The sequence below is a fragment of the Clavelina lepadiformis genome, chromosome 1 (assembly GCF_947623445.1).
Source record: "Clavelina lepadiformis chromosome 1, kaClaLepa1.1, whole genome shotgun sequence".
In the NCBI taxonomy this organism is placed as follows: domain Eukaryota; kingdom Metazoa; phylum Chordata; class Ascidiacea; order Aplousobranchia; family Clavelinidae; genus Clavelina; species Clavelina lepadiformis.
The window spans coordinates 22,608,570-22,626,466 of record NC_135240.1 but is presented as its reverse complement, the minus strand read 5'-3'; the positions used below and the strand labels follow the sequence as shown (position 1 = coordinate 22,626,466).

Below are 17,897 nucleotides of genomic sequence, written 5' to 3'. Positions count from 1 at the left end.
GTGTAGTGGTTATGGTGTTTATATTTTTAGTTATTCGTAAGATTTGGATTTCATTAATTAAATTGATCTTTAGATACAAGCTCTTAACTGATTGACGGAGTAACCTCATTAGTATTTCGCATTTTGCCGGTAACAAACTTGTTCTTTTTTTCAATATTTATAAAATAGTTATACATGTTTAAGTGGTAATAGAATTATGTTAGTCTGTTATACTATCGACGCGAGAAAGCTTGAAAAAATTCCATCAAAGAGTCAAGTTCACGATTCTATTGTTTGTAATAAATGTAATAATAATTATTGTTTAAAGGTAGTCCACTATGTTATTGGTCTTATTCCATCAGCTGGTGTTTTTATTTCAGTATTTAGAATTTTGTTCCCGCGGTTATTTTATATATTCCTTCAATTACAGCAATATAGGCATCAAGCTAGGCATAAATGTATCTGAGCATAAAAACTGCCATTTTAGAAATTTTCTCCCAATTGGTTGATCGGAATGTATGCTGGCATAAACACGTCTGGCAAAACCACTCAAATTAAAATTGTTTTTCATTTAATTCTGTGTTCTTTGTCGGAGAATTATTACGCAATGACCAACCCACATAGCAAAAAAGACGATAAATATTGACAACAAATTTTCTACTTTAGAACAGAAATTCTTGGAATGCAAACATACGTAATTTCTTTAGTGCTTTGAATGTGATAATTAACTGGATAATTTAAGATTGACAAGTTTTTTCTTTCGAGTCAACAACATTGAAAAGAATTTAATTCGTTACAAATTCTAATAAAAGTAAGATCAATTGTTGTCACAAAGTTCGATTTATCCTACTCTCGCTGCACATTTTCGAAATCCTACGTATCTGTCTTCAGTACCTACAGTTGAGTCAATCTTGTTCACATCTGCAATATGCCAAAACTGTAAATATCATACGTTTCGGATTAGATGAGCAACTTCGAAGAAGTGAGAGTTTTTATTCGTGGCCTCTGAGGTTTCTCAATTTTAATTTTGTGACGACCGCTCCTACTTCGTTCTACTTCACCCAACAGGTGTAACGCTGGGCTGGCAAATTCTAGAATGCTTACTGAAAGCGACTACGATGCAAGCTGTTATCTACAAACCTCATCATTCATACCACATAGGTAAAAGTGAGGACTTGACCTTAGCCTGAATGAAAATGAAAGTCAATAAGCTTTCCCAACATACCGTACTCCTACCCAATGGTGTGGACGTAAAACGCCAAACATGATCGACGCGCCAAAGCAACAACCCTGCATGACGTAGTAATTCATGATTTTGCTCAACGAGTGGAACACGTAAATGCACATTTTGATGACGTAGTGAAGAAAATGGGATTTTTCAAACACAAAAAAAACAGAGGGTTTTTAGATTGGAACTTTGCACAAAGACCCACACAAAAACGGCAAGAAAACTAAGGATTAGTACGACAGTTGCGACGATCAAAATTCAATCGGTCGCCTAAAATAATTTCATCAACAATTTCAAAACTGGACGAAAACATAAGACAGTTTTTATAATGAAAACTGCAATAACTCACTAACCGGTCGGAGGCAATACAAGGACTGAGCAATATGAATTAGGAGTTTGTCGTTTGCTAACCAAGAATGCAATTGGCGTTATTTCACAGAAATAAAACGCACATCGACAGAACAAAAACACGCCGAATATACTCGATGGTAAATTGCAATTTTGCGCATGTTTACAAATTCCATAGACTACATGCTTTGACATAGAAGAGCATTAGGAATCAATGAAAACAATCATAGTGCAATTAGGTAGATTTCGTTCTCATTCGAACGATCAAGCCAAAAACAAATAGCTTTAACAGACTATAGAAGAATCACCAGTTGCTGAAATTTAACAGAGAACATTTAACAAAAGTTAACAGTACGTAAGACATTGTTGACGTATCCTGAAGTAGTAAGTAAAATTATTTTCAGCGCGGCACAAGGCAGGGCATAGTCAAAGAACTAATCTCAATAACGGAGTTACGGCACTAAATATTAGATAAGTACTATAGTTTTGTGTGGAAGACTCGGTACACATACTCGCACTGAAAACTTCCGCTCATCTAAGACAATAAACGTGGTGTTGAGAATCACCTGTGAAAAACGAGAAGTTTTCCAACTGACTTTAGAAGGGAAAGCCCCAAATCTCCGTCACTAAATAACGCTTGTCCATTCAACAAATAAGGACGAGGGCTATTTAAAAGTTTTGTGAAGTTTGGAAAACCTAATCCTGATAAAAGAGCATGTAGCGATTTTTAAAAGTAACATTGCACGACGTAGTATAGTGATAATGGGCGACAATGATAAAGCGTGAAGAATAAAATGGAACAAAAACGAAAAAAATGTTGGTCAGCAATATGGACCCACAGCAATTTCTTTAGGTGCTATGATAATAATACATTTCTGTTTCGAAGGGCTTGCTACTAGTCAACAGTGCAAGCTCTGCACATATACATAAACACAGTAAACACATATCAAACAGGCCAGTCGGTTTCGCCGGGGCGCGCTATCGAAATACAGGAAAGTTCAAAAGGTCTGTAAGAGTTTTAGATGCCCATTATATCAGGATAAAGCACTATATTGATTCATCTGTCGATCCTTGGCCTAATGAACCAGGTAACTTCGGGATTGACGCGGATCAGGGCGCTAACGTTCGTATCCGGGTCCAGGCACCGTTCGTGGATGTTCCCTCCGACTTCGTACAGCGCATGTGTGGCATTTGTCACTTCCTCGGCTCTGCATTGCAAAATAAATCATACTTAGTTTGGAAGCAATCGAATAATTACCGAGAAAGTCGCCTATTATCACGTATTTAACTCATTAACACGAGGAATTATGCTATAAAAAAGAATAAATAAAATAGAATAAAAAAGAAGTGCTGAGAAAAACACAAATTTCCAAAATTTAACATAACTTTTCCCGTGACAACTTACTCCACCGATGACCCGGTCTCTCTCATTCTTTCGCATTGGCGTTGAAATTTCGCTATGACGTCACTGGCAGTGAGTTTAATGTCAAGTTGAACAGCCATGGAGGTCAGTTTCATGTTGGGGGCTTGAACGCGGATCAGTCCTTTCGGGGTTTCATACTTTTATGAAAACGAAAGCACATTAGTAACTTCCTGTTGTATGTGGTCGCAAATCACATTAAAACACTTGCAACTTTGAACTAGTTAGCCTACCGAACCTTCAAAATGACAGATACATTGGATGCCTCGCTTTATGCATACTGTACCATACCATTGAAATGCAATTTTAAACAATCAAACACTTACGTCGAAAGGTTGGCTTGCCTGTGTTATGGTCAGCTTCTTACCAGGGTCTTTTGCTTTTGCCTTGAAGAAGCCTTTATACTGTAAAATACATACTGGGTTATGTACCTGTATAGTTACTATAGTGTATATATCTGCGCGCCCGAAAATTGACATAGGCTTTGATGAAATCCAAACCTTGTCTTTTGAGGGGTTGCCGTGCTTTTTACTGCTAATCTCAGCTCTGTTCATGTGACGCACCTGCAACAAGAGGGAATGTTGTGCTCAAGGCTGCAAAAAAAATCTGATGAATACAAGTGTTACAACCGTAGAAAAATGAAAAAAAATCGAAAAAACTATATTTTTTGTATGCTGACAAAACAACAATAAACAGTTTGCGTCAAAATGTGCAGACGGAAGAGAGATTATAAATACCTGCGTCAGCATAAAAGCCGGTACAGTCCAGAGCAGCTTGTGATATTTTATCAGCATTCGAACAATGTTGGACGTGCCGGCAGCATGTTTTAAATCCTGACTTGTATTAGAACTTTCTTTCTGTAAAAACAGTTAAGTAACAAAGTATAGTAACAATTTATTGAGAGAGAGATTTGGGGAAAAATTTGAGAAAAGGGGGCAGTTAAAAAATTTACCTTACTGCTTTTCTTGTTTAGAAAAAGGTTGGGCGCGATAATCATTGCAACATTGTTCAAAGACATCTTATTCATTCGTTCTGCAGCCACGACCTGATAATGAGATGTTAATTTAAAAAGTAAAATTAATAACATTATGTAGAAAAGTGTTACTATGTAACAGTAAAGCAAAAGCTGTAATCCATGCAAATACCGTAGAAAATTGTGGACAAAAGATCCAAATTAAAATAAAAAGCGGAACAAGTATCATAGTCTGAATCATATCAGGATCAAGTGAATTCATAGTCTGGTAAAATTTTATTTTTAATGCTTGTTTATCTAGAGACATCGCTTAAGATTGTAGTGAAACTTACCTGGCCAAGAAACTTGAGAAGCAACTTCAAAGAGTTACGATGAACTTGATTTAAAAGAATAATCAGAAGGTTTAAGGCTTGAAGTTGTTCCTTGCGATCAGTGATCACTGTAAAGCAAGAAATGAGATTGGACGAAACGTACTAACCAAGAACAAAGTCTGTCTACAACATTTGTAAATCACACTTAGTACACTGCAGTTTTAAGTTTGCTTGACATAAGGTGTAATTTACATCCACATGATTGAAACGCTTCAATATATTCGGTGGTTAGTAGAGGATCCGGCAAACCACGAAGGAATTCTTTTAATATGGCTGCAACATCGTTAGGATACGCATCAGGCCAAGATGCAGACCCAGATTGATTGGCTGCATCTTGGTGTAGGTTGTTAATGCCAAACTGCACTTCAATTTCCTGTAAAGATAAAATGTTTGTATGAGTTGGGTTAATTTGAACAATAAAGGTATTTAGAAATTTCATAATAGGCAACTTTTTATCACAATGCAACTTTGAAATTAAAATTTTGGATAATTGAAAGGGCAAAAATGTCTAGATGTCGGCAATTATGTTCTATATGTCACTTAATAATAATAATTAATCAAAAGTTATGCAAAAACTTAACTTTTGGCGGTTTCCATACCTGTCGTAGCATTTTGGTCCTTGCTGCTGAACCGGATTTTCTCAAAATACCTTCATCTCTTAAAGCATTTGTTTCAAGAAATGATATAATTTGACTCAGTACGAGAGGAACGCATATGTTGGGATTGTTCGTTCTTTTTCGGTCACATTCAACCAGCGTAGTAAGAGGAATGCCAAACACTCCACTATCTAAATTTATGACACACCAAAGCAAACACATAATGTGAAAATGCATACAGAGGAATATTTGTTGTGATGACAGCTAATGTGAAACTTTTAATGTCAGTAATTACGGGTAAATGGTCTTCTTAGGTCATTCAAACATTAGATTAATATACTTTGGCACACGTTTGCAAACTTGAATTAACATGAAACCACAAAGTTCACGTAAGTAATACAATACGGGCTATAAATGTAAAACAATAATGGTGAGTAAAAGCGTGCATACAAAAACGCAAGTTGAAGTTAGAATTAACTACAGAAACACCACATTTTATATGCACCTTTGGGTTTCATCTTCCCCAGCTTTCTTCTTTTCAAATCAATTCCTCGCAGATCAAACAGTGCTGTCAATTCAATAAGAGCGAGGCTCTGCACTTTTCTCATGTCAATTGGTGAAAGGTCACTGATAAATTAAACGTTTAGGGTAAAAAGCCGTTTACAGTAAATGGTAAACCTTGCTTAGATACTGCAAACGATTTTACACAGTATGAAATCGTTTGTTCTCTGAAAAATACATTCTTCACTTTTCTAAATTATAATCTTTATGAAACAATTAAAACAGTTTGCAAGAATACAAATATAATGAACTTCACCAATGAACTGAAACGTTTGGATGTTAACATTAAAAATAAAACTACAAATAGATGAAAAGTAAAAGCAAAGCAGGTTGTAAAATCTGCTTTAAATATTGATCATATTTAGCTAAGGTACTTTCAACATATTATATTTAATTACTATAGATTATATCGTGTTGTAAGATTCAAGACGGCAATCATGTTAAAGATGTGGAACATTTTAGAGTCGCCCACACGAAAATCAATAATAATTAGAACTCACAAAGTCGACGATCAATAGTAATCATGGATTAGAATAAAACAACAGACACCACATGTATAATTAAATTCTAACAATAACTACAAAAGTAGACTTGGTATGTGTCAATGGCCCGCTTTAATGTTACCTTATTTTTGTGATTCCAAGTCGATCCTTGACAAGAGAAAAGTTTGGTAAACTTTCTTGATTTGCTGTTTCAGTGTAACTCATCGTTTTATCTTGCTACACATTAAATAAACACGTTACATGTTGTAAACATTAATGGAAAGCTAAGGTTCTTTTGGGTAATAAAGCGATTTACAGGTCTGTTTGCAACATCTGTGAACTGCATTGAAATTTCATCTTTGCTTTCCTTCCATGAAGATCTGTCAACCGAGTGGGCACTGATGCTCAAAGTTTCAACGCCTATAAAGCAAACATGACATGAGATAAATTTTAGGACAGCATACTTGTGCTAATAGCACTTTACGCCTGTTAAAATCGTGGGCAAAGTTGAAGACGGAGGCTAAAAATGTGGTTGATTGTAATTTGCCCACGACTTAAAAGACTGATTTGTATCAGTTTTCATACTTGGCACACAATTTTAATATGTATTACATTATTTTTAAATCTTTACTAAGCTTTATGTTGGAACCATTCCATACAAACTCATGGGTAAACATATATAATATATATCCTACGGCAACAAAAAACATGCATTATGCTGTGATGCATGAAACATACTAGAGCTTTATTCAATGGAAAATTTTGGCTTGCCAAAATTAGTTCTGGTAGCACACACAAGCTCCCATTTAGCCCTACGATGGCATCCGAAAGTACATTAGTTTCTATTGTTAATGAAAACAAAAAGATGCGCCTTTATTCCCAAAACATCTTGAGAAACCTGACAACACAAATAAAGCTGCAACAAATTAAAATGCCAATAAGCAATACTTTGTGATGAGGGTCAAGACACAGAAAAATGAGCTGGTAATAAAAAATTCACAAACATTTGAATGTTATATGTTAAAGGATACACTCTCAATACAGAAAGGAAAAAAATTCTGTAGAGTCTAGCTGTTAAGTCAAACTGAATATTTATTAGAACAAAGAATTTTCATGGAAGAAAATTAGACAAAGTTTGCGAAACAAAAGGGTAAAAAATATGAAATAACGTAAACAAACTCGTGCCCAGTGCAACACACAAATGTAAATAATAGTCAAACAGACTTGATGCTTTCTTGGACGAGTAATTTCCTTGGCTATCATCCAAAGATTTTTTCACAGAAACCAAGTTGACTGGTTGGCTCTTCTGGGATCTCAAAGAACGAACACGTCGAAGTGATCTTCGACGACTGTTAGATGTTTGTTTTACTCTGTATGACCCAGTTCGGACAGGCGAAGACCGTAAACTTGAAAATGATGATGACAATTTATGTAACGGCGAGCGTTTTACATTTTGCTTGACTTTATTTGGAGATGTAGGCGATGGCGGGCTTGGATTGCTCAAATGACGACTTTTAAAGGGAGAGGAACGTCTCATGGAAATGGAAAAGTTTGGTGATAGTCGAAAATGGTTTTTTATCTCCGGTGAACTGGATGACCTACTTTTAGCTGGGGGTTTGCCTGTCCTTGCATTGTGGCTACTTTCTTCTACTTGAATGATTGGAGATGGCGGTGCATTTAACACAGGAGTGTCATCCTTATCTGATTTTGTACTTGGAGATAAAACAATTTTGCAAGTATTTCCTGTTTCAGATGGTGATAATGTTGAAATTGCCACCTCCATCTTGTCAGCTTTTCCATCTGTTAGTAACAATCTTGCTGGGCTGTTGTTTGACACACATGCTTGGTCATCTCTCGAAGCTGGAATGTCGCTCAGTGCTTTCTTATGTCTATCTGATGCTATGGAATGAGTTCGAATAATCCCAGAATTCAATGATGATGCTAAGGACTGAGATGAGGTGCAACAATCTATATCATAGCTTTTGTCTTTTCGACAGTCGTCTATTGCATTTAAGTCCGGCATAGAAACCGATATTGCTGTGGTGGTAGGAGCACTCATTAATGCATCATTTATTTCGTTTTTGGATAATGCATTTTTATCTGATAAATTAGCACCACTATTATCTGTTTCATTCAATGATTTTGTAGTTGGTGTAGAAATCTGAGCACCTGCTGCTGGAAAGAAAACATTGATTTGTGCACGTACTAAAGTCAGATTAAGACATGTCAGGCCTTGTTGTTTTGACATTTGGCAAAAACATTTTTAAATACAAAACTATGGCTGACTGCAAAAAAAAGTTTTGACAAACTAATAAAACAAAAGTATTGTGAGACAATATGTTATTGCGCACCACTTTTAACATACAGCATGTGACAAGACAAAAAAGTTAATTTCTCGAAACAATTTGCAATGTTCTTTATTCTAAAGAGAACTTTTATCCCTGACTGGGTGTAATGTTATGCACTAGTTTGTGGTTAGATACCGACACACAGAAAATAGATATAAAGAAACTCTAGGCATGATTTGTGTGTTTATTTCTGTACATATTGTTATTGTCAGGTATGAACAATGCAAACATGTTCCAAACTAAATATATAATTAAATACAGCAATACCGTAATCCAAAACTAACTAACTCTAAACACACTGATCATGTTTAATTGAAATGTCAGAATATTGATCACCTTCTGTTGGATTTGTTGCTACGATTGATGCCACATTTCTCTTGTGCTTGGAGAGGTAGTCAAGTTTAACCTGGTTATTTCCAGGACTACCTGGAGTAACTGGACTGGAGGGAGCTGCGTCCTTGTGAGTTGTCTGAGGGGTCTCAGAGTACCGACGAGGATAACCACCGTCTGTATATCCTCCGTCTCTTGGCAGACTTGTTGATTTTAATGCTAGCTCATCAGGCTAAGTAATGGTAAATGATATTATTGAAATCAGTCAAATAAGTAAGTGATGAAAAACGACTTGTCTTTCACACTTGTAGTCGATCTGTAAACTATATATAAATAGCCTAATAATTTGAATAATACTTGACAAACTGCCAATATTTTAGGCATCAGCATACACACGGTATTGTAAGCAGGTGAAGAGAACATGTACCTTTTTAGGCTTTGTACTATTGTCTGTTGGTGGCTTGACGTCAACTGCAGCATCAGGAAACACCGCGGTTATTGCTGGTTTAGGACGACGCTTACTTTTCTTCAATGACAAAACAAAATATTGCAACAGTAAACACAGCATCGGAATAAATATTGTCACATATATACACACCTGCCACGAAAAATGGGCTTCATTTTCAGCATATCAATAGAATAATACCAAATGATAGACATCAAACATGATGTATAGGATAAATGTTATATATAGCAATGATTGTGATACTCTGTCTATGGCTGGAATAAATCTGCTGCATTAATACTATATATCATTTAACGTAGAAAATGGAATTTAACTGTAAACAAAACATTCTATTAATAAAAACTAAGTAGCATCATTTTTTTTGAAAACAGCAACCAGCTTATACAGTAATGTATGAACAAACGCGTATTACTTGTATGTACGGCAATAGCTTGCAATAGATATTCTTAATAGCTAAATATCTTTGCAAAGTTAGACAAGAATTAATCGCCAAAAACATTGCCAGTACATATTCACCTGTGCCCGATTGAAAGAAGTGATTCGCCGTAAAACTGCTTCACGTTGTGGCCTTGTTAATGTGGACAGAACGGTCATAGACGACAAGCTTTCATTTGTAACGTGAGAAGGAACAGAACGTCCTGATGGACTTGTCATCATGGTTGATGCCGAGGTCATAACTAAATCGGAAAGTCCAGCAAGTCGAAGCCAATCTGCCTCCCGGTCATCATCTTCCTGGTCATCTGGATGCAAGTACAAATTAAAGATCACGTCTTTGTCTATTGATTGGCAACCAATGAGTAATGACTGCAGAATATACCGAATAACAGATTAAAAGAAATGAAATGCAGCATCATATCACATAGTTCTTTAAAAGTAGCAATATCGAAAACACATCCAGTTAATATGAAATCTTCACTGGATTAACAACAGAGTTAATTCTTCCCAAAAAGCATTGTAAAAACAGATGCAAAATGGTGATGGTGACGTGTGTAACATACCACCAGAGTCAGTTCTTGAAACTGGCTGCTTTTCTTCTTCTTGATTCTTTACAATGATGCTTTGCCTAATATCCTGGACTTCTCTCAGATAATCTTCATATTGCTGGGTGGGAAGAGGAGGTATCACCTCATCACTTGGTGACAATCCACCTTACAATAACATAATTAGTTTGGCCGGCTGATATGGTTGAAATAAAAAGGTATTTGATTTTGTTTGACAACACTTTTGTAATTTATCGGTACTTTAAAATGATTATGTCAAAATGATCCACCAATAAAATATTCTTTTGCATATTGTTAACAAAATTTTAAACAGATTAGTAGTTAGTAATCTCCCAGAATGGAAATTACAAAGAGAATTGACAATCAGATAACATTCAAGCAGCTTTTTCAATTGCGTGCCATATTATCCCCATTGATTGATCACCACATCGCTATGAGTATCATGATGTAGTAAAGTGTAGACAGTTTTTGAAAGTATTTTGGCACATGGACCAATGGTGTGTTTTTATTCATTTTACTGAGAAATTTACTAATTGGAAGTCTCTGATCGTTTCTTAGCAACTGTTGCCATAAGTTTGGCACAGGCTTTTGTATAACCTGGGAAGTTTGCTGTTGAACCTTCACCATTAAAACCACTTTCGTTGCTATCCAAGCTATCCATGGATTCACACGACTTTTGCCTACACAACAGTAAAAGCATTTACTGGTGATTATTACATAACCTAATTGTCATAATTAAATGTAAAACAATTTTTCTAAGCCACATGCAAGGTCTTTATAAAAGATTTGCGGGCACAACACATTGCATGACAATAGGATTTAAATCATCTCATAATTAGCCTCACCTCGTGTAAACGCCACTGTCTAAACTGTCTTCAGATTTGCTTGATGATTTTGTGAGCAAAACAATACTTGGTGTGTGTTGTGAGGGAGGTTTTGAAGAATTTAGTACTTGTTCTGCACCAGCACTTTTAATGCGATTAATTTGCAAAACAACAGGGAGGTCTTTTTTGTCTTCCCCCAGGCCCTTGCTTCTTTGGCTCATAATGGGCAATCTAAGACAATAGTTCCTTTCCAAATCCCAAATATTGCCTTATCACATAACACTCTTCCATACTTATCTAGCAACCTGTGGAAGGAGTTCGAGATTTTATTTGCTGCATTCCAACATGGGTCTTCATGTAGAAGATTAACATTTTAAACGCAAAAAAAAACATTTCTGTAGCATACATAATTTTATAAACCTTTTAAGCTAAGTATACACCTTAAATATTAACTCTGAAGACATCACAATTCACTCTATTATGAGCTTGTTTGTAACTTCTATAGCAAATGACATTCCTGTCAAGATTATTGGAGATTGGCCTACAACATATGATAAGGTCCTGGCAAATACTAGCAACCGAATAAAAAGCACTGAAGCTTAGATCAGAAGTGAACATGCCTAGTTAAACAAGCTACAGGACCACTACATGTTATCAGCGATCAGGCAACCAATCAGCCAACATAACGTCATGTTGGTTTAAATGTCAATGACCCTATGAAGAGATTTAAATGGGAATTAACTTAATAAACTAAAACAAGTTGCTTTGTCTTATTAAATTTAAGACAATTATCCTACTACAGTACAAGCTATTTAGTGACCAAAAACTACAACATAGATAAAATACTATGCAAGGATATTGTGGTATATCCAAATTCAATTAAACACATCACCAAAATTATAAACAAATATTCAAAGGTTTGAGTACAGTATAAAACTTACAGCGTTAAAAACAAATAAATGTGTAATTGATGATACCCAAACTCGTGTTACCTAATTATCCCATTTATGCAACGATTTTAAAAGAAAAACTTTAAATTTGCTTGACTCAAAAAATATAAGAGTTACTGTAAAGGCGAGCAACATAAAGCTGTAGGAATAGTAAACAAATACATAACATGTTCCTAAAGAAAAACATGAGCGACATTAAGGCAAAGCGAGCACCCGAACCTTTGCTAATATCCGGTATAATGCAGGAAACAGATCGTACTACGAAGGCATAGCCCACTAATAATCTGTTATTAAAGTTGCCTGTCTGAGTGCAGCAGTGGAAATTGTACAAGATCTGGTTCTATACATCGATCAAATTGAGACAAATTACTGCCCCTTATGTGAAATAAGTTGAAAATTTATTTGCTTCATTCTTTTCATTAAGGTTCTTAAATGTAATAACCTGCATTAATATCAAATATAACAAGTTTCATTGTGAAAAGGCACTTTAACAAAATAGAAACACCTGTACTATTCTAACCTAAACCGTTTAGCGTTTATATACACAATCTAGCACATCAGTGATTGATTTTTTTCTAACCAACGGTCAAATAATAGTAACAGTGAAATTAGGTACTAGTAACTATACCATAACAAATTATATTGCTAAACATATCTCAAATATACAATAATCCAAGCCAAAACACATTTCCATAACTTTTGTTCACAAAAAGGAAACCCCATAATTCTAAGCATTCATTATGTATACATATACAGATTTCATCTCACAAGCCTTAGCTTGACTGCTTGAGAGAAACCTTCAAAATATGATTTTTTTACAGTTTAAGCAGGTAATGTTATCAGATTCTTTAAAACTATTACACTACTGCGACCATAATAAAAATAATCATAAAAGATCAACTGTAAAACCAAGAACAATTCACAGCAAGACATTATATAGGATATGATGATAGATAGTTAAATACAGTGCCGCGCGAAAAGAATTGGTTCCGTACGCCCTTTCACATCCTCAATTGTTTGAAAAAATAGAACCCAAACACAAAAGCGCGTTGTCATTATCGTTACACTTCATTTCCTGGCATGCAGACAGTAATGATATCATTACAAAAATACAAATATTGCCAAAAAATATTTTAATTTAGACTATTATCTTTTAGTTTGAACAAGCAAGCATTTTTGTACAGTATATTTCATCAAACCAAATATGTAAACTATATAGGGCCTATACAATATTTTGCTGGCCTATCTAAACTAATCCAAAACAACTCTAATTTCTTACAATTAAGTAAGTTAAATATATACATAAGGAGTAGGGTAATATCTGGGTTAAACTTAAACTTTAAAAACTTGAATTTTAGAGATATAATTACATCAAAAATATTTACAACATATGTATATATATGGTACATAAAATGATGACAAATGTGTATAGATAGCACACAATATGTTGTGGAAACTCTTAAAACAAAGGTACTGTAAGTGGTCTCGTCTCATATGTGTTAAATGTTTATACTGCCTGCAAATTAATATAACCTATAATATATGTGCAAGTTGATATTGAGTGGAATTACATTTATGTAAAGTGAAAAGTTAGTAACACTGTTATAGCAAAATCAATGATATCAAATAACACGGGTAACTAAAAAATCTTTAAATTTAAACTTGACCTGAGTTCCTAATTTTGACCGGTATATGGCCAAGCCTAATTTGTATATATATATATATATATATATATATATAGGCATACCATATTTTTGTGATTGAAAACTGGGACGCTTCAGAACATCGAGCCTTATCAGACAATGGTTTCTGCAGAAGGAAATGCAAACAAGTTCTGGTACAAAATACGTTCTTTCAACAACCTAAATGCAAAAAGAACACCTACTCCTACCAGCCTAATGTTATTGAACTAGCATATGCGTTAACAATCAACCCACTACTGAACCAATTACCCGTTACAATGACGTAACAATTACTTTCACATTTAACACAACAAAACACATCAGGCATCACTCTTCAGCAATTTGGATAAACAGACCAATCACAGCATGCTAATATTCGTGTAATGTAGAGCAATGCTGGCTGACTAAATGCCAAAGCGGGAATTTTGGTTGACTGACCGGGACAAAGCCTTAAAAAGCGGGACTGTCCCGGCTAAAACGGGTTGTATGGTAAGCCTATATATATACTCAAAACCTTCCTCAATGGCATTAGCCAGGAGGGATTCTACTTTTATTGAATACGAAATGTCATTATAGCCGCAGTCAGTATTGGCGATTTCTACTGTGTTACACTTGTTTATTACAGGGAAAAATTATACATTTTACAAAACTACAAGTTTCATGTATGTATTACACTAAATAAGTTTCAACAGAACATGCCTATTATGTAGCTTACTTTTTTTGGTGAATCATATCTGCATAATAACCATTTTGTTGGGCAAAGCAAATTCACAAAGAAATTCACTCACATACTGACACTTTATTAATTATTAAATCACAAATATATACACAACACACAACATACTGACCTACACTAACAGCTAACATTACTAATACTATACGTTACACAGAATATGCAAGCATTCTTGAACTAAACCCCACAACACATGTTTCTTGTATTCATGCAATATACATATTCAGTAAAACTCTTTTCTTCTGATCTCCATTTCACAGACACACTGAAAATTAATTTTTTGAGTATTTGCTGCATAATATTGGGGGTTATTGAAGAAAATGATAAAAAAGGAAATTATGCAGTAGTCAAGAAAAATATAGTTTTGAAAAATACTGTGATGTATTTATACTTGAGTAAACTCAGGTTTTCCCAACTAAACTGATATATACTTGTATAAAGTCATGTGCAAGAGCAATGGGTTGGTGATAAGCCAACCAACTATAGGATTAATATAATACCACATTATATTCTTGATGATTTTCTTGTATTAACATCACATATGATTTTAATTTTTAAGGAAAATTATGCTTTAAAGCAAGGTGTTGATAACACAGAAATGTAATGATTAGGCTTACTCTCCTCTACATCCAAAATAACCAATATTATCCTTGTTTGGGGAGTATGATATGATTTGAGTTTGTAGTCTGTCCCAATTAGGTTTAATTCAGTCTTTGTTCTTGGGCTAGCTATTCTGTTATCAATACAGAGTATACATAATACAAGTTATTTACTACAGAACCTCTCAGCATTTGTCATAACATGGAATAATTAGCTACAGAAAGATCATACAACATATAGACCACCGCAAAGATTTTACACAGGTTAAACAATATAAATATACTGTCATCATCATGAAATTTGTTGCATTACCTATGCATTCAAACTGCTGGAAGTTGCACAAACCGACAGAAACTCTTTGCGGACTAGCGACTGAAAACCAAAGAGTTTAAAGATAATTTTCTTAATTTTACCTGCTGGCTTAGCCTAGCAAAATATGGCATGGCATAAAACGTTGGCTTTATATTTGAGCTTAAATCTTCATGCCACAAAATAAAACTTTCCATACAATTGCAAGGTTTTTATTTTGTAGAATATACTGTATATATAATAAACTACATAACTTATATTTAATACACAACATCTAGACACAACCAGACTGGCAATCCTGTAGTGACAATTCAGGAACACTATAATCAGGAGGTCAGTAACAGATTAAAAAAGAAACTTTACTGATCTTTTACTGTTAAAGCCTATTATTACAAAGTACTATGTTTTAATATCTGCATCAATGTGTACAGTATAATCATATGATCGATATCATAACCATCGTAATAATGGTGGTTGTTCAAACCGACACAAACCCTTACAGAGTAACTGCTGTTATCTTGTTTGAGCAGCAAGATTTCTTTGATCAACATTCTTTATAATGGAAATTATCTAAAAATTCTAGAAACCATCTTTGGTCTTGGAGCAAATTGTTGGGAACCGCAAGATATTTGAAGAATAAATATCGGAGCCGAAAACCTAGCACAAATTTTTATTTATATAGCTATACATTTTTATGCTTATCTAGCTCTTCAATTCTATTTTAACTTGGTAATGTTCTGGGCATCAGATTGTAAAGATTTCCTAGCATATGAATTCCTTTACACAGCAAACAAAATAAGAAAATGTTGTCTAGTTATAATTTTGTAGCAAGTCACGTGCATGTGTGTGCCACACTTTGAAATGTATTCTTTACTTTTTGTCATCGACTGTGGGGAGCGAAAAGTATGGTGCCAACCTTGTTGTAGTCTGGTCAAACAAGAAATGCGCTCATCAACAATAAACGAACGGTAAATAGCATTACAGCCCTGAGGGCTTAAGACGTGCAAGGAGTAAATTACAGTGGTGTTATAACGCTGGAAGGTTAGCATGGCCACCAAACCCAGTTAATGTGACTATTACTTATTGAGTATTAAATTGGCCTTAGAATATCGGATCTAGTATACAAGTGCACAACCAAATGACGTCACAATTTGAGTAGCTGGGGTCAAGTATACGAAGGCATCCTTTGGATTGTGCACTTGTATGCTATAGACCAAGAATATCATCTACATGTTCAAAAAAGCATTAAGAGTGAGCTGTAATAACAACCCGACAAAAACGCACATTAAATAAAAAAATTAATATGAGACACCCATATTAGGACACTTTCTATCTAAAATCTGCATACAGCTGGATAAATGCTATGGATTAGGGTAAGTTAGCCTAGTAATGTATGTTTGGTGGTATTCACAGATTTAGCTTGCGACTTTGGATTAAATAGGAGTTAATTAGATAGCCAGTAGACAACAAAAACCAGCTTATTGACATTTGCGTAACCCCAAAACCCCAAAGCCTGAAGATACAAGCAAGTAGCAGATTTAGATCCCATTCAATCTCGATACTTTATACTGTCATATCTGAGAATTTCAAAGTTTTAGTACGCCTAGTATTTATTTTTGTTGAACAAAGTTTTTCATTGAATTCTTGAAAGTTTACTGTTAGCAACGCTATGGTTGGCACGTTGGTCGTACGAATGAGATTTGACACAAAAAGTGCAAATCGTCTTCCTAATGTTGGTTGCAAAAAAACTAGACCAGACCTAATTTGTAAACCTAAAACTAGGATACTAATAGCCAACGACAACAAATATATCATCAGGATACTGTTATTAGGCCTAAAAGACGATTCCCTTCGTGTGATACAGTTTAAGCAAACGGTATGATAATTCATCATCAAGGATTCTAGGCTATACTATAGGCCTAGTCCAAACTTAAAAAGCATATGGTTTTCTTTCAAACTAACTAAAATCGCGACAGCACCTCGAGCCGGTCTGGAAATGATTATCACGCTTTTCCGTTTTACATTAATAGGTTTGTTAAATGTCTGTAACAATTTATTACTTACACAAAATTCGTATTTTTCTTTTTAGCGGCGCAAGGGAAAGATTTAGGAAAATTTATTGCAGGTTAAACTACTTTGGTCGAAATATATGACAAAAAAGGAACATGGTGCCTGTTATTTGTCAAGTACGTATTCCGTATTATTTCTGTCATGGGTTTAGTCTTTGAAAACACTTTGTATGAGGGAACAAGAATCAGTAGCAACAAAATAATAACAAAGTGCAGTACTACTTCATTTACTATACGTACACTGCTTATAACGGACCTATGCAACGAAGTCACTATCATGGTGAAATGAGAATGAAGTTTAAAGTGGTTGAATAACCCAATTTTACAGCTTTCCATATTACTTTGGCAATGTTTGGCTTATGCTTTCTGCGGTTTGTGTTCTACTATTCATTTTCACCGATTTCCTGTTTTCATGAACCTATTTCTTATTATTCTTCTACTCAGCATCTTATTCCTTGGCCAACTGGATGTCTACTCTAAACAATGATCGCAACATAAGTTTAACAACAAGCTTGTACAAACTTAAAATAATTCCCAACTCATCGACGATACAGTCTGAACATCTATGTCTGCTTGCGAATGGTTACGTTTTACTGTCTTGCGCTACTTCTGCTGCACGAACCATGT

General features: G+C 34.8%; 1 protein-coding gene across 3 annotated transcripts; it reads right to left on the bottom strand.

Annotated features, from left to right (window-relative positions):
• Positions 1-1,260: 1,260 nt before the first annotated feature.
• Positions 1,261-17,090, bottom strand: LOC143446516 (rho GTPase-activating protein 18-like). Of its 3 annotated transcripts, XM_076946175.1 has the most exons (20): positions 15,205-17,090; positions 10,949-11,232; positions 10,701-10,783; positions 10,101-10,250; positions 9,619-9,842; positions 9,064-9,162; positions 8,643-8,868; positions 7,183-8,130; positions 6,275-6,378; positions 6,101-6,195; positions 5,421-5,542; positions 4,919-5,106; positions 4,512-4,692; positions 4,281-4,387; positions 3,928-4,020; positions 3,713-3,832; positions 3,476-3,538; positions 3,302-3,379; positions 2,961-3,115; positions 1,261-2,763 (listed from the first exon to the last, which is right to left on the bottom strand). In XM_076946175.1, the coding sequence occupies exons 2-20, from the start codon at positions 11,146-11,148 to the stop codon at positions 2,613-2,615; spliced, it is 3,387 nt and encodes a 1,128-aa protein (XP_076802290.1). In that variant the 5' UTR covers positions 11,149-11,232; positions 15,205-17,090; the 3' UTR covers positions 1,261-2,612. The 3 variants fall into 3 exon arrangements, 2 of the variants coding, with proteins under 2 accessions (XP_076802290.1, XP_076802303.1); XM_076946188.1 differs by lacking the exons at positions 7,183-8,130; positions 15,205-17,090; XR_013113942.1 differs by lacking the exons at positions 1,261-2,763; positions 2,961-3,115; positions 15,205-17,090 and having other exon boundaries at positions 3,334-3,379; positions 3,476-3,568.
• Positions 17,091-17,897: the final 807 nt, after the last annotated feature.